The 27,708-nt window shown below is 41.9% G+C and overlaps 2 protein-coding genes across 4 annotated transcripts in view; one reads left to right on the top strand and one right to left on the bottom strand.

Moving 5' to 3' along the window:
• Positions 1-21,891, top strand: part of Blo (bloated) — a 193,214-nt gene extending 171,323 nt beyond the window's left edge. For all 3 annotated transcript variants that reach the window (XM_076892705.1, XM_076892704.1, XM_076892703.1), the window contains 5 exons: positions 16,770-16,985; positions 20,090-20,250; positions 20,521-20,729; positions 20,869-21,144; positions 21,235-21,891. In XM_076892705.1, the coding sequence (XP_076748820.1) occupies positions 16,770-16,985; positions 20,090-20,250; positions 20,521-20,729; positions 20,869-21,144; positions 21,235-21,428 (1,056 nt within the window). In that variant the 3' untranslated portion in view covers positions 21,429-21,891. The remainder of the gene's footprint in view (positions 1-16,769; positions 16,986-20,089; positions 20,251-20,520; positions 20,730-20,868; positions 21,145-21,234) is intronic.
• A 1,930-nt stretch (positions 21,892-23,821) lies between these two features.
• LOC143422229 (transmembrane protein 234 homolog) lies at positions 23,822-24,947 on the bottom strand. Its single transcript, XM_076892722.1, has 4 exons — positions 24,805-24,947; positions 24,527-24,678; positions 24,025-24,184; positions 23,822-23,949 (listed from the first exon to the last, which is right to left on the bottom strand). The coding sequence occupies exons 1-4, from the start codon at positions 24,818-24,820 to the stop codon at positions 23,867-23,869; spliced, it is 411 nt and encodes a 136-aa protein (XP_076748837.1). The 5' UTR covers positions 24,821-24,947; the 3' UTR covers positions 23,822-23,866.
• Between the last annotated feature and the right edge of the window lie 2,761 nt (positions 24,948-27,708).

The raw sequence follows: 27,708 nt of genomic DNA, 5'->3' as shown, positions 1-27,708 counted from the left end.
TTTATAGAAAATTGTTGCAAACGATAGCTAAAGCCGTTCAATTTTCAACGATACGTAGACGAATTATAGCCGTCCTGTGTACTTTCATTAAACTTCTGACTGCTGTAACCATCTTCTGTTTATGGTAACAATTTTTGAACTCGTAAAACAAATACCGGATATAACCTTTGCGATTTTATTTACACAAGTATATTTTATTAATTGGTTGTATTTAAATTTTCTGATCAATGTCAAACGACGAAGTGAGAATGAGAAAATGAAGCCTAAAGCAGAAATACCAGTACTCAAACGTCCATTACCTCGATATCACTACCCTAACTCACTCTCATCGCTACCCCTCTTACGCCATCGGTCATATTTGCAATTTTCTTATACGATAGCTTCCTTTAAATTCTATCCAAATTCATTATACTGCAAATTATTTTTGAAGTCATTCCACTCTAACATTGCAATTATTTGCTAGTGTTTCTAATCTAACAACTACGTCTAGGCTAACCCAGAGATTATTCAACGTCAACGTATCCATTTCCACTATATTTCCATATTCATGAAATTGTAACACTAGCTCCTCGTAAAAGCCACTAAGCTCACTTCTGGTCGCGATAAAAGTCACCAGGTCCCGGGTCTCCATTAAATTACCGCTCTCTATAGAGTCACTATATAAATCTCGGCGCCCGTTCGTATCAAGTAGATCCCGGTCAGTCGTAAAAAGTGAACTCGTTCCTTGAGACCGCGAACGACCTAGCAATTATGCATATACGTATGCGGTGCTCACGCCATGGTTAAGTAACAACTTGCATTTTACTGGTCAGTAGTTTAATCCCTTTTGGTCAATATTTTACTGATCAGTACTTTAATGCCTTTTGGTCAGTATTTAAATGTGAAGGATCTGTATTTAAATATGCAGGGTGAGTATCCTATTGAAACATCCACTGGCAGCTAAACGAGTACCAATTGATCAGAAACGTAATTATTTTTCAACTTACACGGAGTCTATAATGGAATCGCTGCTTTATATCTGTTTTATATTGTCCGTTTAGTAATTTAACTAGCTAATTTAACCTAAACTGACCGTTTAATATTTTTATACTAATCTTTTTTCTAATAAAGTACTGACCAAAAGTTGATTTAAATACTGGCCAAAAATAGATTTAAATACTGGCTATTTAATTTTGAGTGCTTGTGTGGCTCGCATGCACGCGTTTCTACCCATTTTTCAGGGGGATCTCGGTTCCTTGGTGAATATCCGCGATACCAAAGTGTGCATTATGAAATTGTTTCCTGGAAATCTTCCTCCACGACACGGCGCGTGTTCGACTTTAATACGCGTATCGTATAAGTGAACGCTCCTCCTCGTAAAGTAAACTAGGACAACGGCTTACCTGCGGTTACCGCGTGCACGTGTTTGCTGGATGTTAAAGACGTATGAAAGGCATTATTGCGAGCGCACGTCCACGGACGTCGAGCGTCCGCCCGTTCTTTCTCATTTTCTCGCTCGAGGAATAGGTTCTAACGGTGTTTCGCAGATTCATTGCTCAGAAAACCTTGAATAAATGAAGAGAACCATAAACGCACCATTTTTACCAATTATCGATATACAGTTTTACTTTTAAGTATAGTAGCATGGTACAATACAACTGTGAATGGAAATAGAAAGCATTCTGTGTCATAAATGTTACGTGGCAAATGATTACTTCATTCATGAAAACGCATATACACATGTACTTATATCCTCCTAGTAAAAGAATTAAGGATATCGATATATTATTAGAAACATACAAACGTATGAGTAAACAGGAATAAAGGAGACATTATCAATCAAACTCTAATTAAATAATAATTTCTATCTTCATAATATCTAAGATAATAGAATTATAATCCATATAATTGCAACACTTTTATCCAAAGTTCCAAATGTAAGTTCGAATAGTTTCCAACGAGCCACTGCAGAACGCACAAACCAATCTCGCGACGCTATACAATACAAATGCCGTGTCAACGAGAGCTCGCCAGCAAGCGGAGGCCATTATCGATTAGACGCGAATGATAATTCCGAATTATCCCTCTTTCGTTCGCGTTTGAGGAACGCGTACCTCGCACCTATCATCTCTCGTGGCGGGTCCGCACGCCTCTTCTCAGACGGGAGAACCCGCGCGCTATAAGTTAAACCGTGCATTGTTCCCATGCATCGCATGCCGGCCGAGTATCGATACGGCGTACGCTTCACAGCCAATTATTATTGCCATTTAGATAAGGAACGCAGTTAGTTAAGCCTGGAGACCCTCTAACGATCATCGCACGGTGCCTGCGTCTCTATCGTTGGCACTGTGCGCCAATGCAAAACGGATCCGGCGATTCGTTCTTTCTTTCGACGCTCGAGTGTTCGAGTGCTCAAGACAGAGGTCACGCTAAACTAAGAGAAGTGTTCGTATCAAAATGTACGCGCAGATTGTGGGAGATTTATGAGGTACTGATTAAAGAGAGGTATTTAAGAGGCACTTTGTTGATCATCATTGTATCAGTTGGAAATCGGCTACGGAAAATCAGCTGCGAGATTTATTAATTCATTCTCACCGGTGGAAAGTTTTTTAAGAATTCTTTGCTGATCGCAGATAATGAAACTTTTCAACACAGTTGCAGACGAGAACTGATAAAGTAGTGTAATGGTATGTATGATGTATTAAACTGCGTGATTCATTAAACTAATAATACATATATAAAGGAAAAGTAAGGTATAAGATACTTTAACGAACGAAAACTGGTGTCCTATCGGTGGCCAGTGACCGCAGCCTCGAGGATCTACGATGGCGGATGCAAATGGGCCGCGCGCGAGCAAGCACGGCGAACTCAGGAATCGCCGCTCTTCGAATTCTTAATAGGAATTCAGTTTCTGGTTCTCGTTGATTACGGGATTAACCAAGAGGAATCCTCGATGCGCCGGGCACGGAGGAAAGTTTAGCGGTTTCTCACAGTTACCCGGCTGGAAACCGTGATCCGAAAGCGCACGAGGCAATTCAGCCGCGCAACCTAATTCAATCTAATCGCGCCGACACCTCGTAGACCGGATTGCGCCATCGGAAACACCGGTTCGAATGATGAGTACATTCGCCACCGAAGCGGAGAGAATCCCTTGACGAGTACGTGTAATCAGACGCTGGGAATCGTTACGCGATTTGCACGGTTACGTAAACCGGCGAGCGAGTACTATCCCGGGAGAGCTGTGCGTCTCTTTAATGGCCCGAACGCCTTTCGATCTTACCCGGTGTAACTTGCGAAAAAATACCGCGTTGCGGTCGGTGTATAGGGTAGCCGTGTGCAATTGAAACGTCCTGTTGGGCAACTAAGTTAGTCGCGGAGTCGTACGGTGGGTTTGAATCGGACGATTGACTTGTCTTTAATTACGTTTTGTCACAAGTTTAATTGGAAACCTGCGAGCTGTTACAAATGCTGGCCACTTTCGTTGTAATTAACGCGGGACACTTAGTTACGCGTATCGAGATTAGTAAGAACTCGCGCGTGAGACGCGTGGTCCGTAACGGACGCATTAACTTTATAGATTTATCAAACCGAAGTTGGAAGTCCTCACTCCCGAGAGGAATCTATCCGTGGAAGGGAACGGTCGAATCAGGAACGATGCGATCCACCGTGGCGAAAAATGGCCGATGCAATCTCTCGGAGTGACGAGAGAGCAAGCCTGGGAAAAATGTCGCATCCGTTCCGCGGCCGTTTAATCTTTTTCCAGTTGTCACAAACACGTGACGCTATCTGGGATCGGCGGGATGGCCGTTGGGACTATGATGTATCGACGATCCTAAGGGAGCCAAATGAACATACTCGAACGACACTCCGGATCACCCAGGCAGCATGAATGAAGCTGCACCGCGCAGATATCATCTTAACGATTCGTATCCATCAGAGTCGTTGCCAATTCTGGAACCACGGCTACCGTCGTCGATTTCAACCGGCGGCGGGGAAAAATCGCAGTTTAAAATAAGCCTGCAGCGGAGCGGAGATAGGTGCCCCGCCGGCCGCGGCAAACCGGCGGCGAGACCACTTTCTCGATTGGACGACAACTGTACCGAGCCGGTCTGGGTCGCCCGGTGTGCTCCGGCACGAGAGTGCTCGATTTGCTCGAGTTCACCGGCCCATAAGCATTTCAATCGGCCGGCTGCATCTCGTCCGCGGAAGCCAGCCACGCATATACGCGGAAAGTCAATTAAGGGAACACGAGGGGAGGTCGAGATGGGAGCGGGATCGAAATGGACCACCTGCTCGCTAAAGGAGATCTCGCGATACGGAATGTGGGTACGACTTGACGGTGGAAAAACGAGGTTTCTCGGAAGATCGAAAAGTAGGGAATCAAAGGGATCGCGAAGCGCCTCGATCTTACCCTACGGTAAGATACCTTCCCAATTTGTAATCTCATTTGTACTCTCTCATATCGATCCGAACTTTTGCACGGCGACTGTGTATACGTGCATACCTCCGAGACCCGTGTAGACAATCGCGGTACGCGCAGGTACCACGGGCACACGTGTATACGTACGGTACGTACTTACGTACGGTCGAACATCGAAGCCAGCTCGCGTACGTCGCTATCTCGATAATAGAATGATCTATCTGCAACGAGCGGCAACAATAAGCGAGCAAAGATATTATTCCGGTACACCGGGACGGGGCTGTATCTCGGACATGCGGGTACTTGATCTGGGAGCAACCAGTACCTAACCCAACAAATAACAATACGGTATTGCCCTCACGTAGAATAGAGGGCCTAGGATCACAGCGCCATTATGCGCCGGCAGCGAGAGTGGTCCCTCGCCTGGTGTCTTCTTTTGCTCCGGTACCATACGTACAACACCCTTGGGACAACAACGGACAGACGTAGATCCTTCCGATCCTTTTTGTTCCCCCGAGTTCGCTTGACTATTCTCTGGTCCCCTGCCATTTTGCCCCCTGGCCTAGCCGCCTCACCGGATCCAGCACGTTTTCAATACTTAATGCATCACGGATGAAGCCCCGTTCAATTACTCGCAACACGATACCACGGTTATTTATTGTGGTCTGCCGAACGATCGGGACGTCTCAGTCTCGCTTACCGTCCTCTCGCGTTTCTTTCTTCCGTCTGATCGTCGCCTCCTCGTGTTTCTTCTGCCAGCCTCTTCCTGTGTCTACGTACCGTCGATTTCCACTGTGCCATTCTTCTTTCGCCTCGCCCATCGACGCGCAGAAACCATCTCGCCCATTGTCCTTCCTCGGGTAAGTGGAATTACGCCACGCTTTCTTCGTGTCTTTGAATCAATTTCACGGTGACTCGTCGGAAGTTCGAGGCTTTTTTAGACCGTTGGGAACAAGGGGCAACAGGTTTTAAGGTTGCAAACTAATTGACTTCGGTTTGTAATCGTTTTTTCCCAATTTAGCTGACGCTGACAGGTTAGACGGCATCGTAGAGCTTTAGTACATATGTATAGTCTTCAGTACATCGACAAATAAGCAATAATTTCAATTCAATACTATGTAACATGTTTATTTAGAGAAGAATTCTCCTTTGTAATTTTAAAGAATTCTCCTTTTGCTAACTTTTTCCAAACCAAGGCGTCCTCTATTATCTTCGACCACTTCCGGTACAAGTCGCAGCACGGACCGTTTTGCTACGATTTCTCCTGGGTACATCGCGTTTAGAGATGATATTCCATGAATTTCCGGAGCAGAGGAGAGAAACTTCTTCATTGCGAAGAGATTACCGAGGGCAGATACCGAGGAAGCCTGTTCAGGGGACCATCTCTCCGCAACAGCGGAACGACGCGCACCATGGCGAACGTAATGGACGATCGTTCACGGATGGCTTTCACACGATAAACAATCGATACCTTGCGTCCTGTTGTTAATCCAGAATTATCGTCTCGAGGCAGGGTGGAGGCTGTTATCTAACGACCAGGAAGCAATTGGCAGCTCTTTTCTCGCGAGAAGCTATTCCTGACGCGGATCGCTATCGCCTCGTAAACGATCTTTCATTTGCTGACGATCGCTGTCTTTTATTTCTCCTAAAAACTATCGCATTAAACACCTCGTAAAAAAAGGAGGTAACGTTCCTCCTTAGAATTCAAGAGTCTCCAAATGAAGGATTTTGTGAACGCGTGCATTTGCATTCTCCTTCGTAGTTTGCGAATCGTTGCCAACGATTGTTTAGTCGAGATTTCCTTCTAATGCTTGGATTGTTTAAGAAACCCGCGGCTGTGAATATAAACGAGTCTACCGTTCGGTAAATAAACGATTTCGTTCCGCGTGATCGCTGAGGTGTCTCGTGGCCACTGACGGTAACATCTATTCCGACGAGCGACCGCGACTCACGCCACTCTGTCTCAGCGGACATAGTAACGATCGCATCTAGATCCCCGCCTAGGGTTACTGCTGCTCCATGCCAGAGAGCTGGACGTTTCCACTCGATTGGTAGAGAAGAGCTACTCGAATAAACGGAACGAACGGAATCGCTTCTTTTCCCCTCGATTGCATTTTTCTTGCCTCGGGTACCATAAAAGACCGCGCTCCTATTTTAGACTTCGAATCTTTCCTGTACAAGCTTGTAATTAACTCGATTGGCAATCGCATCGATCGTATTCTCTGCAGACCTGTTAGACGTAGAAGAATTACGAGGGGTAGTTCGATACGTCGGCCGTCATGTTGACTGCATCCAGTTTGAATTATTCTGTTCCTTTTTTTGTCGTCTGATTGATATATTCCAGGTAGTTTGGTCAGTTTCACAGCTAATTTTTTACAGTGAACATGTATTTTATTCCGTTTCTTAAAAATCAATTTCCAAAGAAACGCAGTCCGCTAATATTTACTCACGTCATAATATTCTAATTTCCTCGGTGTTTATCAGTAACATCAAAAATAACTCGTTCCCTCGTTATTCTGTTAACTCGATAACTATTAACTCAAGTGACACTTATGGACGCTCGTATAAACTTAATTTTATGCCAGGATACCAAATACGTAGATATAACCGTGTGCAATTCGCTAGGCCTCTCCTTAATTACGGATACATCCATCGATAGCTCTGGAAGGCTCAGCGAACGTCCGAACGATGCGAACCGACCGGCCCAATTGGAAATAGAAGACCGCGAAAGGCGGGGTCGAGCGGGAAAATTCAACGAGCACGATAAGGAAGGGACCTTCCGGTGGGTGGGATCGAAACGAATGCAGATTAAAAGCGAAAGGACGAAGAGGACGCGGTCGAGGCAGTGCGTGCCTCCTGGGGGCAGACGTCTCTCCCGACGTCTTTTTCCCAGCTGAGACCAGCGGAGGAGAAAGATGCGCCGCGGTGAACGGTGATCCACGCTGTCCTCTTCTTTCTCTCATTTGCGCGGTCCGCGGCACGATGATGATTTCTCACAATCTGTTACACGGACGGGGCCGCCGGAGTATCGTTTATACACCAAGGGCCGACCGCAATAACAATAACAACGAACCGCAACGGTGCAAGAAGCTCCAGCCGCGTTAAACTTCTGAACCGGCCGGGAGAGCTTCAACCGGGAACAGCTCGAGGTTAGGCGAGATAGATAAGGGGTTAAAAGGTTCAACCGTGAGATCGCGAGATTCTCGAAATAGTTGTACTATTAGCGGATCCTCGCACGCCCCGTAGCTTACCCCGTGCGAAACCGTGCCCGTTCATTTCTTACCTACTTCGCGGTGATTATTCGTGCGAGCTTTGCAATTAGTCCACTTATGGATTCGTCGTAATTACACGCTTTATGCTCTGTACTGCGAGAAAGGTTTATTCGCGGTGCCATGAAATACTCATCGGGATCGGGTTCTACGTTATGACACAGGTTTGACAGGTGATTATTCGAAATGCAAATATTTGCCAAGGAAAAATTGAATGAAATACTCGAGTAGGCTAACAAGTATGTAATGGCGGCATGATTCCTGAAGAAAATCCGGGCAAAAGTGGCACACGAACAATCGCTGTATATAGAAAATTATTCCCTGGCGGTCGTCGTAAATTCCGACGATACTCGTTTCGCTTGGAGAAAAAAAAATCCAATCACCGTTGTCTTTGCATCGCTGGCTCGCGTCCGCTCGTAAGTTACGAATAATAGCTGGTTGTTTTGGTGAAAACCCGTTACAATTTATAGTCCGAGCGAGACGCTCGCGCCACCAGCAACGTGTACGAACTGACCCAACTTCATCCGGCAGCCTCGCCCAGATCGGCTCGGCCCACGCGTGTAGGAAACCGGAGGAAGAAGAAGACGAGGAGAAGAAGGTATCAATGAGAATACCGGGCTGCGATTCCCGGAACGATCGGTGGCCGATAACTCTTTAGCCCCGGAGACCTAAACAATGCCGGATATTCGTATCACTTGTACCACTGTAGATAACCTCTCCGTCCTCGTCGTGCTCCGTTTTCAGGATCGTTCCCCGTCCTTCTCAGCGGCACTTTCCTGTTGCCAGAGGGAGTTGCCGACAAGGCGGTCGTCGATTGCAATTTGCCGATACGATTCTACCTGCCGCACTGCGCGGCCGTGCTTCCTCCCTTTTTCTCTTTCTTCTTCTGCTCCTCTTCTTGTCCCCCTCGTAGGGTACGCTATCTTTCACCTCCTCTCGTCCACCTCTGCTATCCGTTTATCTGTATCTTCTGCTGCTCTACGTTCGAGTTCGGTCGACTTAAAATCCGTGTGTCGAGACCAGTCCGTTTGCACACCGGGGTGATAGATCATTCCTCGCGGTAACTATACCCATAGAGAGCATCTAAGCGACGAGTCGGCTGGTCAATACGTATCGCGGTGCTTGCTGGACTCGGTGCCCGTAACCCGTTCTCTTGGCCACGAGTCAGCCGAGATACCAAACAGATACAGTCCTCCTCTCGACTAACTGTGACTCTATTACCTATTCGAGCTCTGCGTAACCGACTGATCTCTATATGTAGACAGGGCACGGCATGGGGTTTTCTAAGTGTAAGAAGCATCTCTGGTAATATAGAGAACCGTCGGAGTCACGACGTGTAGCCGTATCGAGCAAAAAATTACACCGCTGCAGGGACTTAGGATTTAGAAACGAGGGACGCAAGGATTTATTAGATATCTTGGTGTGTCGATCGAAGAGTTGCTGTATGAAACTGTAGAAAAGCAACCAAAAGTGCTATGCGACTTTGTGGAACGATGGCAGTCATGTCAGCTTTTTTCATAGTTTTCAGTTGTACAATTTAAAAATACACATCGTGAAATCATTTTCTAAAAATATGTCAAACTGGTCACAAACAGAATGGAAAGTGGATTTCCTTGAGATCTTCTGTTCACATACCGTTTCAAATTGTTTCCGTTAACATGTAGCTCGCTAGTACATACACAGCTTCAGAAATGTTACGAAAAACGGTATTCTCGTCTATGACACGACGTTCCCTGACACTGGTGACCACATTCGAACGAATCTATTACCGATAAGCCAGTCCCACGTGTAAGTCTTTATGATCTATGCCATGGACTCTCGTGTCATAGGTGGGAACACCGTTTTTCACGACGTTTCTTAGGAGGCAAGAGAGGAGTGGACAAGTATTATGTCCAACGATATACCGTATGTCAACAAAGCTTTCTTTCACCGAGGAAAATAATATCCGACACTTTTCTCGGCTCGACGATATATCAACTGTAGATTAGGATTGTCATTGCGGGAATCACGCGGCGTGACGGTTCACAATGGATCGTTTTCTTGCGCCAGTGCAGAGCCCGATCGGGACTCGCTGTAACGACGTAGAGTGACGAAGGAACTTGACTCGATGTCTTAACAATTGAACCGTTTATGTGCACAGTTTACTCGTGCATTTTAGGGACAGTCGCCGATTTTGACCGCGTATGTGACCATAATAAAAACGCAGACCAGCGGCCATCCGGTTGAATGTACTATCGTCTAGTGGCATCGTTCTTCATTGGTCAGCCATATTTCGTAGAGTGTTAGATAGAAGGTTAGAATCGATACAAATGTCTACCTAATATAATTAGATATATTTAACGTAAAAATAATATATTCTGTGAGGTGCCTTTGGTACCAACTAAGATGCCGAACGAAGATGTATGTGGTACGTTAAACGCATGCTCGTTCGTTCTTACTACAAGTATTTCCATAGCCATCTTTTACATTTTTCTCATGTAACGATACAAGACATTTCTTACATGCCGTTCTCGATTTTTATATCTCCTCTGCATCTCGTTCCTTGCCTCTTAAAAAGATAACATCGCACGCGTTACCTTATTTTGTATTCGAAAGCTTAATGCCGGCGTACAGATATTTCCCCTACAAAGTGCGTTCAAAACCACTCACGAAACGGTCCATTTAACAGGGCGCGTACAAAAGAATGCGGACAAACGGGCGAATATCGTTTTGCCCTTTTTCGCAGCCCAGCTCGTTATCCAACTTTGTTGCACGACACATAACTAAACACCTCAACCGGGCTCGGCCGTTATCACGGTTCTCGATCGAGCCCACCCCACCTTTCCTCGACGTAACCACCCTTTTTCTCTCTATTTTGCATTCGGATGGCAAGCTCTCATCGATCAGATCGATCGCAATGGCCGCCCGTTTTCCTAGGCCGGTGTCATTTCATCAATTACAAGCGTCGATGGAGATACAAGTACGAGTGCGCGAGGGGGAGGCCGGGGTGCGTATGCACGCGAGCCGCGCGGATGGGAAACACGCACGGGCCGGCCAGGGTGCCAACCTATCCGTGGGCGGTTGCGGCCGATCCGCTCGAATAGTCTCGAAACGATCGCGAGAGAGAACTCGAGCGGTTTCCCATGGCGCGTAGCTGTTGCCCCTATTGACAAGCGGGCAAGTGTATCAACGGGAGGATCCACTCACCGAGTATTGTTATTCCAAAGAAAGTAAACCGCACCACCACCACCGACATCGCGGCGAACCCTCCCCGTCCGGCGACGCGGACCTTCGATTATTAATGGCAGCGGTGGTGGTCGCTCGTCCGTGCAACACGGGCGCAAAAGTGTGCATCCGGTTTTCTACTGCCGCGCAACAGCTCGTTCTTCTCCTCTAGCCTCCTAGAAGCTGTTGTTGCCACCACGACGCTGCGCCAGCCGGCCTTGCGTTGCCCGTAAGAACAAGAACCTTTGTAAGCGCGCATCATGCTTCGAGGGATCGATCCACACTCTCTTTTCATCCGTCGATCTTTCTCCTTTTCTTCCAGCTGTTTTTCACCCGCTGAGAAGAGCTGCACTTTGAACGACCAGCTGCGAAATTAGGGCCAGATGAGTGCGGATAAGATGTGCGCGATTCGTGAAAGTTATGTAGGTTTCGGGAGCAAGGAAGACTCGCGGGTGTTCTGGGTGGTTTTACGAAGTGATGATATACGATGGGGTAATAAACGTGACGACACACTTGAATAGAAAATTTTAAATATTTTCCTTTTGTTAACTTTGAAAGGAGTATATCTTTGCGTATGAAGATGTTAAGATTGCAGTACAATAAACTGCAGTTAAAATGAAATATTACGCTAGCACAAAAGTCGATCCGATCGGCTAAAGCGATGACAGTTGGTTGAACATAACAATTGCCTGAACGAAGAGTCGTCGTTCGACGGAAGTTTCGAAAGTGCATCCATAATCCGAGCGTGTGCCGTCCTTTGCCTGCGGGATATCTACGATCGACGCTTCTTGCGTCGCGTCGCGCGGCTTTTTCCCGGCGGTTCTTTCGGTTTTCGCGCTCGGCTCCCTCGTCGCCGCGTATCCCACACTTGTTGCTCTGTTTTCGCGAGCCCAGCCGGCGCCCTTTCTCTCCCTTGCGCGGGGAACGTAACACGCATACGCGGCAGCTGATGGCGCGCCACAGGGGAGACAACAGAGCCGATGCCTCATTACGGTCGCTTCGTTTATTTTGCGGCTTTGCACGTTACAGATCTTCCTGTAATATCCCTTTGTACTTACAGCGGCGGGATTCCCTCTTATTACACTTTTTCTCACGCCGGCATTATACGGTGCACACTTTATTTTTCTCGCTATCACTCGCCGTTCCTGTTTGCTGCGTCTCGTTTCAGGCCCCGTTCTCGCTTCTCGTTCTGGTGTCACAGTCTGTGCCTCGATTCTCACTTCTACTCACGTTCAATCCACTTGGATTCTTCATCAGTACCCATACTATGCTTGGATAAGCGTCGCGTTTGCACTGTTAGATCCGACGCATGTTTGGTACTAAGGATGCACGAGTATTCGAAGTCAGAAATTTGGGTTGCTTCAATTTGCAGTGGCAATTGGACGAGAACGATCGAAATTACGAATGCTTGTTACATGTGCTTAAATACTGGCCTGCTTGTCGCATTTTTTCGAATCGTATCGCTGATTGCTTATCATTTAATGATACGATACAACGTGTATAAACAAAATATCGATGAAAACATCAGCAGACATGCTAAAATAAACACTCGTAACTTTTTGTTAGAATCTTTGTCAGCATTGACGGGTCGTGCAAACAGTGACTCATCGCTGCGTCGCAGTTGCAAAATAACCGAGTCTTCTAGTCTACGACGCAGTATCTAGAAACGTCAATTTATGATACTTTCCAATATCCATTGTTTTCCTGTTCTGAATGATGGCTTGAACATTCGAAGGTTTGCGATTTCTTATGCTGCGAATTCATATGCGTAATACTCGCCATTACGTACAGATAATATATGTACATCTACTTGAAATCCTTAACTCTAAATAACTGAACATTCGTTTAATACAGGGGTTCTTAAACTTATATAATCCGAGGACCCTCTTTATACAATATTTCACAATATTTCTCTTTTTTTGCGAACCTCATCCCAACCTTAAGCTTAATAACTAATTAAGTAACAAGTAACATAAAAAGTCTTGACTATATAAGACTTTTATTGAATACGTTATTTGAATAAAAGCGAAAAGTTGGGGGATTTAAAGTTAATGTCACAATTATTTCGTAACTCAGTAGTTCGCGGACCACAATTTTAAAAACCGCTATCGACCCCTGCCAGTTTTGCGAATTCGAGATGTTCCCACATCACTCACTAAACTTTTCAAACTTACAGAATGAAATTATTTTCCTAAAAATTGGTGGGCGTTTACAATCCCAAGCATGATACGTCTATAGACGGCACTTATGTCAACGTGTTAACCAGTAGTCTGCGAGTCGAATGATTAGTTGCAAAGTAACTTTGATTTAAGTTTAGTTATCTGAAATTAAGTAGACTCATTGGTATCATTTTTTAGAACCGTACATCCGTATCAAACAGATGATGTAACTTGTTTCTATGTACAAGACAAGACATCGATTTCTTCCGCGGCTGTCAGCAACGAATTTGCGTTTGCAATTTGTAGCAGCCTCGTGTCTACTGCATTCCGCTCTGGCGAATAAAAATCCGAGTATTAACCGCGTGCTGTATCATTCTTTCGATGTGAATGATCGATCGATTTGTTATATATCTTTGTATCAAATCTTGATACGCGTCAATTGCCTGTTCACGACGATACACAGTGACGATAAAAGGTACATCATAAAGATGTATGAACGACGATGTAATAACGATAACGACGTTAATAGTATCCATCTTCAACGTCGTGTCATCCTTCACCGCCTGTAGCAGTCTTTGAAATCGCTAATTATCGACGGAGTAGAAGAGACGAGTTAAAACATAACTCGTTTCGCATTAGTGACGAATATATATCTGTATAAACTTCCAATTGCATGGTGATCAATAAATGTCGCTATTATTTCGAAACGTGTCATTACGCGCGATTCATGAAACGAGGCCGTTCCATTCGAAGACGCGTCTTATTCCAGCCGAAAAGGGGCGAAAAATCCGCGAGGTTAAAAGGGGCGCCGGTTGACGTCGTAAATTGCTTTGCCGCCGGATTTATGTGTAATCTACGCTGACCCACGGCAGACGGTTTAATGTTGCAGAGTTATGTGTTGAGGATGAATAAGCCTCGCACGCTCCCACTTGTAACACTGTTACAACGCACACCTTCCATAGGAATACCGACCCAAATGTATAGAACACCGAACAAAAGAGGATAACTTCGTACGCATGCATACGCGTGCAGATTCTGTCGCCAGAGACACGCAGATGTGTACACGCGCATGCATAATCTACGCGCGGTCTCTTTTTAAAAAGCGAAACGTTTCTTTCTCTTTAAATAAGAGAGGGTAATAAAACTACGCGCGGAGAGTTATTTATGGTCATAATAATCAACCGTAACATTTCAAAGTCACCGCTACAACATGGCTTCTAATAACTTCGGATGTCTTCAAAAATTTTATTCGGCAACAAATTAAATGGTCAGCATTTAGTTAGTTAATTTTCATTCTTAATGTCAAATAAAAAATACTAAATAACTTCTGATTTAACCTAGCTTGACACCTCGTGACTCTTTCGACAATAGTCACCGCAGACTTCTATCAGTGCTACAATTTAAGTCTGATTACAAGCAAGTCGTGCATAACTTTCGTAACTGTTAGTTCATTCTTCGCACATAAAGAATAAGTTCCTTTCCACGCTACAAAACCGAAAATATTTTCTCGTCAACCCAATAAACACCTAAGCAGTAGACGGGAAGGGTGCAAGGAATACCCGCGCGGGTCGCGAAGCGTCGGTGCGTGGATCGCGGGTAGAACGCGTGGATGACGCGTCGCGGTACAGCCGCGCAACCCAGACCTAGCCCAATCTCGAGCGACCCACGCCAGAGTACGAGGGAGTAGCCGGGCATAACGCATTCTCCGATGAAGCTGGAGAGCAGGTTGAGAGAAAAGAAGAATGAACAGAGCGGCCGGGTAAAAGCGGGAGTGGAGGGAGAGGAGGGCGCGCGATGCTGTAAGAGTTAGCAGGGCGGTGCGTGGGTCACAATGGCCGCAGGGCAGAGAGAACCCCCCTGCTCTTTTCCTCTTCCTCCTTTTTCGCCGTCTGCCTCGTTCTCTTCTGGTCGTCGTCGCCGTCGCCGTCCTCAGGCTCGTCGTCGTCGTTGGTGCCGCGACTCGTTATGGAAAGCGCGCGGGGATATTGTTGCTCGTATATACGGAGGGCACGAGGGAAGCGCGCCGTGCTTGTACTATGCAGATGATTCCGCGATATGGGCTATTCATTGTGAGTCATTTAAGAGTTTATGCGGTGGGTATGGGGCCGCGGCCGCGTACGCGTGATATGTTATTATACATTGCGTATCGAAAGGTCCGCTGATATAACGCATGCACCGCATGGATGATCGTAGCTCGCGGTCCTTCGCGCCATACGCGACTCGAACGCACCGCAAGGCGCCCCTCTATGCCTGGAATATGTAGAACCAGTGCAGGTGGTGTTGTTGGAATGTTCTTCGAAAGGGATTTCGTCCTTTGCTGCTTTCATGTATTGTACAATGAACGGATAAGCTCCTTTCTTGAATACTCGCAGTGGAAAAATAAGGCTATCTTGAAGGTTTGGACCTTTTTTCACGTTAACTCTCGAGAAGAGCTATGTACTGAAAACTGTGTACTAGTGGATACCGTGGACGTATTCTGATCCCACCGATCACAGAATTACTATTCACAGCAGATTAAAAGGTTTTCATTCAATAATAGACACTTGGGTTAAAATTGGGTAAAATAGTTGAAATAAATGATGAAATATCTAGCTGAATTCTAAAATATCAAAGCACAATACCATTCAAAGTGTCTATAAAAGTCACACAAAATAACTAAAATGATAACGTTAGAACGAAAGTAATAGAGGGTCGACTTGAAATGAAAATCGGACACGATTGGTCAAAGCTGAAAGGGCAGGCCCGAGAGCCGCAACATATTTCACCTCGTTGGAAATTACGCTTCTCGGCGGAGAGTAAAATTTCCTTAGAACAGGAACGACGGACAGAGTACGGCTAGGCGCTCTTATACCATACCGTGGTGGCTCTTTTACAGAGTATCGATGAATAAACAGGCAGAGTTGCGATAAAACGCCCGGAGCTGTCCTTAGCCGGCGCGTTATGCATGCAAGACAGCAAGGGTAAATGACGGAGGTGGCAGCGTTGATGATGGTGGTGATGCAAAACATGATAATAATAATGACGACGTAGACGTCGCCGGGAATGAAACGGACACGCGTCTACCCGCGTTTCTGCGAGTTTTATACCCGAGCCTTGAATACCAACCAGCGAAATGAAACGTCGCTGAAACTCGATTACCGGTAATTGATGGTGCCGTTTTTTTTCACCCTTCGTTCAGATGATACCTTTTACATTTCAATTTAATTCAGGCAACGAATTAAATGCTCAGTATTTCAATCTACTTCCAGTCAGTATTTGAATAAACTTTTTGGTTCCTTTTCCCTCAATTTCTTACTCTGACTGATCATATTCGTTATCTTACAACACTTTACTTTCTTTAGACTAAGCGATTTCTATTGATTCTACGCTATTTTGAATATTTTCGTATCAAATTGGTATTTCAGATATCACGAATTATCGATAGTTTACATACTAAAAAATTTTTTATGATCCGTAATTAAAACAGTGGTCACACTTGGCCTGCTCGACAGCAATTCCCTATTTTCTATGAACGATTTAATTTTACATAAGTACAGATTTAAATGCCAACTCTCCAACAGTGGTTCCAACTTTCTTTAAATGCGATACAGTGTATCGATGATAAAGTGGAAAGAAAAGAATGTAACGCGTTTCACGCACATGGAATTGCAAACATAGCAACCCCCTGGACACGTTAAAAGACACGCGAATTCACGGACCGCGGTTGCACGAAAGTATATTTTTCGTTCTTCTTTGCAGGAGGAGTACAGCCAACGCAGACGCCTATCCACTCCCAGCGGCAGTCCTAGTCCGCCTAGGTCGACAAGGCTGTCAAGATCTACGGGTACACTCACCAGAGAAGAGGAATCCTTTTGCGAGTCGAGCAACACCCTTACCAGGGAGAATCAGGGACAGGAAGCTGAGAGGAAGGGCTGGTTCAAGTCTTTGTCCAGGAAGAACAAGTCGAACATCAAAGTAAGTTTCATTTCTAATCGTATATGTAATAAAAAAATAATCATTTAGCTTGTTATTATAACAATCTATTATTTATATGACTGACAATGGTACCATACGTTTTTTAATATAAGTAAAAGAAATAGTTCTATGTAATATAATATTTGTGATTATATATGGTAAAACATTTAATTTAATTTAATTTAATGGTATAAGCGTTTTCATTGTTTTCAGGATAAAATTTTATAAATTTGGGAAAGATTAATCATTTCTCAGTCACTCTATGAATTCGCTGTATAATTAAACTTTTATAATTAGAAATGAAGTACTAAAGAATAATGGTAATTAAGTTGGAGAAAGGTAGCGCATAAAGGTTAAAAATTAGAAATTGACAAGCGATCGCAGAGTATGTTATAAATTATTTTGGTTCGTGACATCATGTGGTTCTCCAAAGTAATCAAAGTCCGCGAATGCATCTATGGAGCTCGCTCTAAAATTGGTAACAAGTGGGCGAGGTTTTTGTAGAGAACGGCATGTCGACTTTGCAACTATGTTATATGTATAATATAATACCGGGATAAACGCCTCCACGGTGACGCGATACCTTTGCAAGAAAATTAAAAAGTTCCTAACTAGCTAGTGGCATCCGCGACCTTAAAAGGTCCTTCTTTCACCTTTACCTCCATCGAATTTAATATTTTTATAATTCATCGACACATTTGCGATGTTCTTTAAAGGCACGTTAAATTATTCGAATAGTTCTGACTCACTGTACAAATTTATTACAGAAATAAGTAACCTTAATTAAACATGGCTATTATAAAATTGCAGTTTAAAAAGTATATCAAAATTCTATTGTGAAATATTTAATATTAGCATCTTTTCAAATCTGAAACTTTCGCGAAGTGAAATTTCACGAAAACTGAGTTGTTATCCGAATTTTAAATTTCCTTCCAATTCCAATACCTATCTACTGTCAATTGCTCCAGCTAATATACCTCTAAGCTTTACAAATTAAAACAATCTACAATTTGCAAACTATATACACGATTATAAGTTACAAAATCAGCTGAAGAGATAGAAAAAGCACGAAAGAATTTTCATCTGCATAATTATTAAAAGATAAAAATCCCGTCTTTTATTTTTCAGTTGTGATAGATTGTCTTTTTCACTAATTTGCTGCTTTAAATTACTTTTCTCCTAATCTATACGACGCTCTAACGTTGTGGCAAAGCCGATGGTCCGATGGTGGAAATGAATCCTATAGCATCCACATCCGTGAACGTGTTAATGAATACTTTCGAAACCAACAAAATGACGACTTAAACCACCTCTATTCTCGCGCGAACTACAATACGATCCAATTTGGAGAAAAATCCCAGATATCGGGTAAAAGAAAATAACGCATTCGTTGGCAAAAATCTCGTACACATTCCCACGCAACGATAGAAGGGTTCGGACCCCTCTCGGACGTCCCAGAAGAGGTCCCAATCGTTCCTCCGTAGGGAGAAACTCTCCGTACGGCGAGGTGTATGATTTTTGCGAGTTACATCCGATAACGAGCAGACGGATCGTGGGTTCGGTTATCGGGTTCGCTGGCGAGCCGCGAGTGAGCCGGGCCCCGGTGCATTCATCAGTCAGCAAAGGTCGCTACGGAGCGGAGCCATTAGGCCTGTACAACCTCCAATTACCAGTTTGATTAAATGCTTAACTAACTCCGCGCTCTGTGGTTTAATTTAATCGCGAGATTAAGTGCCGATCTGGGGGCTGCTTAGCTTTAACCATCGTCCGCGGAATAATCTCTGTGTCAGGGCACTGATTTCGATCCACTCTGCTCGCTTCGATAGGCTTGACTTTAGCAAGCTGCCCTCTCTCTCTCTCTCTCTCTCTCTCTCTCTCTCTCTCTCTCTCTTTCTTTCTCTCTCCTTTTCTCTCTGTCTATCGAGCTTTAACCACGACTAGGGCCGTTCGAGATGATTGCGTGCGCGTGAATCTCTTGGCGTTGGACGATGATCTATCGGGGATGAGTCGATAGGCCGGTGAACGAGAGAGGATCATGACTCATGAAGGCGCCACGGATGGAAACGAGCGAGAAGCCACGGATTTTTCTCATCCCCGCGCGAAGAATACACCTTTGTGCTCGGCTTTATTGTATTTCGTATTGTGCGTCGCGGCGCATACCGTCCTTATCGGATTTTTCGCGGGGGACGAGATCATACTTTATTACAGTTTTGTGTACACTCTTGTTCAAAAGTATTGGAACATTCGATCATTCTTAATAAACACATAAGTGCAAAGTATTATACTACTCATTATAAACTAACGTTAAAATTTCGGTGCAACTTCTCTTACAATCCTGTACCCCAAAAAATTAATAGAGGAAGTTTGAAAATTGAATTGGTCATCTTCCTTTAATACTCTAAACGATTAAAGAAGTTTAAAAAGTATGAAAGCATTAATCATTTGATTGTTTCAAGAATTTAAGTAATTAAATAACACTAACTAACAATTCTAAAATACATTAGACCAGTGCTCCGCAATAGCTAATCTTGGGTATACACGCTTTTCACAAGAGTAATTAAATTTTTTAACCACCGCATTAGTTAGAAATTTCTCATATCAAAGTTCTTCTTTCAATAAACATTTTCGACACTGGTTCGAATTAAAAATGACAAATGATCATGTTTAAAAAGTTTTGACCATAAACTTCGGTTAGCTTTCTAATATAGAGGCAAACATGAAACTTCTACTTGTTGTGTGCTGCGGAATTGTTTAAAAAACCTTCGTGTGCCTTGGAAGATAAAAGATTGCAAAGTACTACATTAGTCATAATACATATGTACAAGTACACATTGATACTTTTGGACAAGAATATACAAGCAGCCGTTTAACACTGCTTACAATAAACAAATAGCTAAAACTGCAATTCTCTTTTCTTCTAATTTCCTTTTCTTTCATTTTCTCTCCTCAATTCCTGTCGTCTTTTAAACTGCGTCCATCATTGCTCTTTGTAGTTCAATCCTATATTCGTTCGACGACTCCATTTTCATGTTTCTTGCTTTCTTTCAGTGGCCTGCATTACATTTACCGCATTACAATTGCTTGTATCGATTCCATTGTTTTAGGCAGTAGACAAGAAGCCCAGGATACCGGAAAGCGAGATCCTGACCACCGGAACTGAGGACGAAGAAGCGTCGTCTGCACCTGAACGAGTCTCCGTGCAGAAGAACTTGCGTTTCTTCGGGGACACGGATCAAGAGTCCGTCTCATCCAATAGAGATCGCAGGTAAGATGAAAATACCTGTATTACTCTTTAACTCGTTCGCTACCAGTCGTCATATACGCGTGACACATTAGTTTGTTATCAGAACCCATCGACACTTGTGACAGACATTTTTAGTTAATTTATGAAGACACGTTGAAACGCGTTGTGCCTTGAACACAATCCAATTCAACAATAGTACAATTATAACAGATATTATTGTAACTATTTTCGTTAAAATAAAAAAAATTGATCAATCGTTTTTATGTGCATATAATCGTTTGCCTTTCATAGAAACAAACGAGACGACCATGCCTGCTCAGGGCGTGATGTTACGAATTCCAGCCGCCACAATTTGGGCATTCTATCGCCACCCCGGAAACCACCGAGGCTCGCCGAGAGCGCGTTGTCTTCCGGTGAGAGCACAACTGGAGACAGCAGTCAGCAGAGTCAGAATTCTCAAAGATCGCAGAGATCTGTTGTATATCTTCATGCTGCTACGGGTAATTTGCGATTTTTTTATCCTTTATTATAACTCTGCATTTGGTGGCATTTTAACCCTCAATTTATTCACTTCCACTACTTTTCGTACAAACCCTGTGATATACCAGGATTTTCTCATGTGCAACTAAATCGTTCCAGTGGGCGAAATACCTGGACCTAACGAGAGACGTAGGGCGGCGAGCAGGGAGGAGTTAAATCGACCCCTTCAGTCGCACACGAAAACAGTGTCGAGGAGCGTAAGCGTCCTCGCACCTTGGAAGCCGAGACACTACAGGGAACCGTTCGAAATAAATTACGATCAACAACTACACACGAAGCCACTGTCGACGATGAGGCGCAGACAGAGGAGTCGCGAGACACTCAGTCGTCGAGGAAAAGACGCGCGACGAAGCAAGGACAATCTATCGAAAACCGGTAACTAATTAAAGAAAGAAATCGTGCCTACGAATTTCGCGGTAGATTCAACTTCCAAGCGATTTGTATGTACAATGATCGTTCTTGCAGGCACGATCAATCGCAGCACGTTGAAATCGAAGGACAAGCAGAAAGTGGACAGAACCGTTTCCACGGAATCGTTGGCCACCAAGTCACGGAGTGTCAACTCGAAACCAGAGCTAAGCAGGTCTACGTCGGTTCCACGCGATCCGAACAAGAGCGCGGGATGGTTCAAGCTGAAAAGCAAGAAATCCCGAGCTTGAGGGGGAGGCCATTGATCAATGCTAGTCTTGAGTTTCATAAGTAATTTCGTAATCGTAAGGGGCCAACGTGACGACGCGCGCGCGCGTTGACACACCGCCATGCCCGCGGTGAGAATATGTATTAATTGTAAACGAGTTATTATCCTTACCAGTTTTATCTTCAGTTTCGTTTCTAATGTACAACGAAATACTGTCTCTGGCCGCGAATCAATTAATAATTAATGAAATAATTTTTATTAACCGAATAGAGGGGGCGGAAAAAGAAGGAGCTGACGAGTTTCTTTTTTCTTATTTTAACGCATAATCATTGTAACTACGATTAATTTAATTACGATTGTCAATTTGTGAACCACACTGCGCTTGTAACAGTTTATGTAAAACAAATTATACAACCGCATGCAGAATTCGTGACGAGATGTAAAATTTATCTGAAATATGTACACAACACGTTCTTAAAACACTACTCTTTAGTTGTTTCATTCCTTTGCACACACACACACACACTATCCTTTTGTTAAAAATTAATCCCTTGAGCACCAAAGAATTATTCGCGAAACTGACACGTCTGGACAGTATCTTTAGACCACGGGGCTGCACTTCGTGGCTCAATTCGATGATGTTATACAAATTTGACGCAACCAGAACGGTAATCATTATAATAGGTGCTCGAAGGATTGATAATTTGCCTTATATTGTTAATGAACATGTTAAAAAATAATGTTCAACGTAACACGACGAGAAATCTACAGATCAGCTAATTATTTAACACTTGTCGACACATAACAGCAATGAGCTGAGATTAAAATAGGACATCAAAAGAAACGAACGATCGTCATCCGTATGACGCCACTGCATTGTGATGATGAATCGTGATAGCGCTAACAAACGAGTTTAAACTAGCAACGGAAGAGTTTAAACCATCATTGAAGAAAGTACAATCGGAGTATACAAATTTATATAAAATGTCAACCTGTGCATATGTAAAATAACAACCACCTTTAACGGAAACTTCGAAGACGTATCCTCCACCGTAACACCTTTCTCTCTACCAAATTTAATCAATTAAATTTGTCGTGTCAGATGAGAATGCATCCAAAGCTAACAGCACATTACTACTCTTTTCTTTCTCTCGTAACAGCTACTCGTCGTGCAGTGAATTCATCATTTTATTCGTACGTAAACAAAAGAGAATTGTTAGAAATGTGTTCCAGTAATCGAAATGAATTCAAAGCGCGTGGTTTATTAAAGAAAAAAAAGAAAAAAAGAAAAAAAAACGGAAGAAACTAACATCGCTTTTCACCGTGAATCCGAGTGCCATTTCCGTTTTCCTAAGTACGTGTACACATTGTTCCGAGTGAAATCAAAATTTCTGAACGTGCAGGATATTTTTAATCTATTGTCTTTAACAAGGTAACAATTGTTTTAAGATAAGCGATAGCGTAAACAGCGTGAAAAAGTATATAGAACTGTGTTGAATTGTGTGTTACAACGGTCATCACCCTCATCGTGTTGTACAAGAGGATAATTAGCAGTAACGTGTATAATTTCTAAATGTTTATTGTGCATAGATCAATTCGATCTTACTTACATACGCTAATTGTAAATATTTGTAATAATAATCTTTATTTCTAACTACATCTTCACATTTGCTTTATTCTGTGTCCACTTAATTTTTTTCTTCGACTATCGATTACTGCGGACTACTACTTTTTCAAAGTAACCATCCGATATATTTGTTGCTAACAATAAAGAAAAACGGACAGTTCCGAAGAGATAAATAGAGTTCGACCCGTTTTGCTGCAGTACACTACTACTATACCCCTACATCATCTACGCGATTATATCTTTGAAAAGAATATTTCTTTTTTTTGTTATATTTTTAATATAAACTTCGTACAACGATGTAAATTAAATAGTTCTCATCCACGTTTCTCATTCCTATCTGGTGCTCTTTATGTTACGTGTATATATGGACGATTTATGGTTCGTATGTAAATATCACGGATATTATCTACAGTGTATTGTTTTATCGATAAATTTATACATGTTATCTATTACCATAGTTATATTTTTTAACTTCTACATAAATGTAAGGAAAAAAAATGTTAAATGTCAAATGATCGAAGCCTCAGAATTAATTATATTTTGTAATGCAGTTATTAATTTGAAATAAATAAATGAGCATAATACCAAATATTTTCAGTACTAATAAAAATGCACAGCATCACGTGTGTACGTTTCGTGTAACTCGTAACAGCATGCAAAATTAACAATTAACAGTGAATAAAAAATATATTTTTTATCTATACATATATAAGTAATGTAATTACATTATAATATAGTTCAAATATATAGTTTAAAAAAAAGTATGATATCCTGAAGTAAAAGGACTATCACGATACTATATATTCCCAATAATACTTAAGTGCTAAATAGATTTAAAGATATACATTATTCTCCATTTTATCCCAACAGCAAAGAACTGTACCAACCAAAATGAATATCATCCCAATATACGTATCTGGAAATTAAAGTAGCTCACATAAGCTGTGCAATATCTTTGGAAAGATTAGGAAATAACAAAACGTATGCCAACTTCGATGAATTTTTTCTTCACCCAAAATCCAACCCGTTACTGCAGTTACCACGAAGGTAAGGGAATTAGTAACTGGAACAGCTAAAGATATATCCACGCTACCCAAAGTTAAAAAGTATAATAATGATCCACCTTGGTTGATGATAAATGGTATAAGGTACTAGATATATAAAAAATAGTTAATAGAATCCTAATATAATTAAAGATCACAAGAGAAAAACATTATATGTCCATTTTCATAGACTTTCTTTCCTTTTGCTGTAAAAGTATAAAATATGATAATGTTCTCAACTTATGTCTACAATATGTACTAACAATATAGTACCAAAAATATAGAATTCATTTAAACTATTTAAAATTTTAAAGCTGCTATTCCGTAGCATGAAAACCGACAGGAAATGAAACATGTTTTTTCTCTTGTGCTTTATGTTATGCTCTTATACATATAAAATATCACGTTATGCTCTTATACGTATAAAATATCAAAGCTCTCCAAGAAAACCTTTAAATTTGTAAGTAGAAATGCAAGCTCTTGGAAAAACTGACCGAACCTAGAAGAAGCTTTAACGTTCTCTAAACCTTTAGCCCCTTTTTTAATAAATGGATTAGTTGCACCCCACAATAGTGCCACGAGAGTAAGAGCTCCAATTGAGTCTACAAAACAAATAAAATTGAAACGTTAATACCCTTGAATTCTGCTCTAAGTTGAAAATATATTTAAATAATAACATTATCCTAGTAATAAATTAACCTAAAAATTGTCTAATAATATTTTCCTACCTAATGATACTGACATTTTTTTGATTTAATATATACAATGCAATACAATATTACAAAAGTTACTGAATATTCTTAATATTCTTTATTACACTCCAGGTAAAGCACAACGTAACAAATAACAATTTTTGTACTACTTAGCTACTATACAGAAGACAGGTATTTAAATGTCATGAATGCGCGGAGTGCTATGTACGAATCGGTAATATGCGTCGCGATATTACCCCATGTGATAAGAATGAATAAAGGAATTTCCCACAAGCACTAACAACACGATGGTATTTTCGTCTCAAATGTATCTACCTAGACAACATACGGCAAGATTGTATCTATGAATGGCACTGTAGAGGAGTGTCAGCAGATCCGTAGCCATCTATGACCGAATTCGTTAGCTAAAATGCCGGTACACGTTACCAGCTTGTTCTACACAACAGCGTAACACGTGTGAATAAATCACAAAGGACTTATCAAAAAATAAATGTAAAAATAATTCTACTATAAAGTAATAATAATATTACTTAAAATTTTCTATCATTCTACTGCCTATATAATTACCTCTAAAAATTTCTATTTTAGATCAATTTAAACCAAACAAACCTATGGCAGCCATTGGCTTCTAAGTATTTACAATATAATTTTTAATTATATCTTATCACTGTATAATGCAATTAGTAATTATATATTAAATAAATAGAACCCGGGTCTCACCACGTGGAGGTTGCTGCGAATGGAGACCCACCCTAACCACGTCCCATCCACCCTCCTTTTATACAAGATATCAAATAAAACCTCCTTTTAATGTACATTTGCAACAAGTTCGACATTTGATCCCTATGCAAACGCACAATGAAAGGAGTTTCATGAAGAATTTTCGCGAGAAAGAATTGTTCCCAATGAAAGGAAACATAAATACGTTGCCTAGCCAATATTTGCTTTAATCTCAAACCAATCAACCTAACTCTGAAATATATATCAACTTAGAAGAAGTGATTCCTACCTATCAATAGGTCTGAAAATGTTTCACCCTACATATGCAAAAATCTAGGAGAACACAGTACATGAAGTACTTTGTATTCATGAACTGGAAGTGTTTGCAGAAGCAAACAATAGAAAAGAAGCTCTAAAGTAACAAAGGAAGAATACAATAGAAAATTTTGCACAGATGAACAGAGGCGATCGAATTTGCAAGATACGAGACATAATATGAATGACAACGAAAGACGAAAGAATTGAAAGCATTGGAACACCTGAAACAGCATTGGAAACACTGGTTCACCTAAAATGAAACTGGAAACGCTGCAATATCTAGAACAGAGATGTACAACATGTGAGATCATAATACAGGTTAATAGATTACACAAAAATATATCCAAGAAGAAATACACATATACATACACATATAAAACCAGAAAATATCTATTCGTATAAAATAACTATATTACTCTGTAATATTTCATGACAAACGCTCGATCAACATTACTATCGTTATTCTATATCGTAAATGAAGTATTCTTTCTTTTCCGTGTCATGAATTTATTATAACGTCAAACAAAGAATACTTCAAAATTAATCGCGATCAATTATTCAACATAGTTGCAATAATAATTTATGAATAATTATTAATAATACTGTGGCGCTCTTCATAATTCGCAATACTAATGATTAAATATCAACTGAAGAATATCAATATTTATTTAAATAAAAATTAGCAAAATTAATCGCGCCAACAGCCATAGTGTGGCACTCTTTATAATTCGCAACACTAATTCACGGGGTGTGTCAGAAAAAAGCAATGCGCGAGCAGCCACTTCAGGGCGCTTACTTTAATTCGCAACACTGATTTATACACCCATAATTTAATTACGTAACACTAATAAAAGAGATTTTTAGACAGCGATCCGCATAGGTGCAATGTCACCACGGTGCAATGTAGCCCTTCGGCTACTGTGGTGACTCTATGCATCATCACATTTCCACAGCGCAAGTGGAACAATTTGTAGATGCAATGTTAGCACCCTGTAATGTAGCTCCTTTTGCTACGGTGGTGATTATGATTCCACGATATCAGTGGAAGATTTGGGCTTCGTTAGTCGCAACACTATCGTGAAAAACGCGTCACTCATTATCGCAACACTAAATGGAATTAAAGACTAAACAATTGAAAAAATATCAAATACAATTTAATCTTAAAAATATCAAATACAAATTAATCATATTCGCGAAGCAAATATTAACAAGCAATAATTATAAATTCAGCAAACAATCGCGATCTCATGATTCGCAACACTAAAAGAGCAATCACGATTATCATTTTCATATATTAATTAATACGCAACTCTAATAAAAATCGCGACCTCGGGTTAATCACAACTCTAATAACAATCGCGATCTGGAGATAATCGCAACTCTAATAACAATCGCGATCTAGAATTAATCACAACACTAATACAAATCGCGATTTGGATTTATTCGCAACTCTAATTGGAACCGTAATTAATTATTCGCAACACTACAATTGAAACCGCGATTCGCCCAGCATTTGGTGGGCCAGCATTCTGCTGGCTAGAATATATTACACTATACATATACGAGCATAATGACAAAGTAGTAACAAGCAATGACTTTGCATCGAGAGGGTTGCCTGCCTCTGAATGCATAGTCATTAGTAGTTGCCCTCTTCTCCGGGCCTCTTCGGCATATAGCCTCTTCTTTCTTCGGGCATGAAGCCCAGGACCCTGAAACTTATATCTAAGCTCGAGATTCCCTAATCACAAACCAACAAATGACTCAAAAAATGAATCAAAATATGAAACGAGACATCTAAACACACGCAAGACGAGCAACGATTTAAGAAATCGTTGTCCGTGCAAGCGTGCTAAATCTCGAGCAGAAAACGTTCGTTTCGTG

Source organism: Xylocopa sonorina, chromosome 3, assembly GCF_050948175.1.
Source record: "Xylocopa sonorina isolate GNS202 chromosome 3, iyXylSono1_principal, whole genome shotgun sequence".
Taxonomy (NCBI): Eukaryota; Metazoa; Arthropoda; class Insecta; order Hymenoptera; family Apidae; genus Xylocopa; species Xylocopa sonorina.
Note: the sequence above shows the minus strand (reverse complement) of the source record. Positions and strands in the feature narration are given on the sequence as shown.

Bases quoted from the DNA above. Each gene is read 5' to 3' on its own strand.
- LOC143422229 (XM_076892722.1), bottom strand. The intron at 24,185-24,526 runs GTTTTCTTGGAG...TTATATATCTAG, and splicing joins TTCTACTTACAAATTTAAAG to TACCTTATACCATTTATCAT. The intron at 23,950-24,024 runs GTTGGCATACGT...TTTAATTTCCAG, and splicing joins TGAAGAAAAAATTCATCGAA to ATACGTATATTGGGATGATA.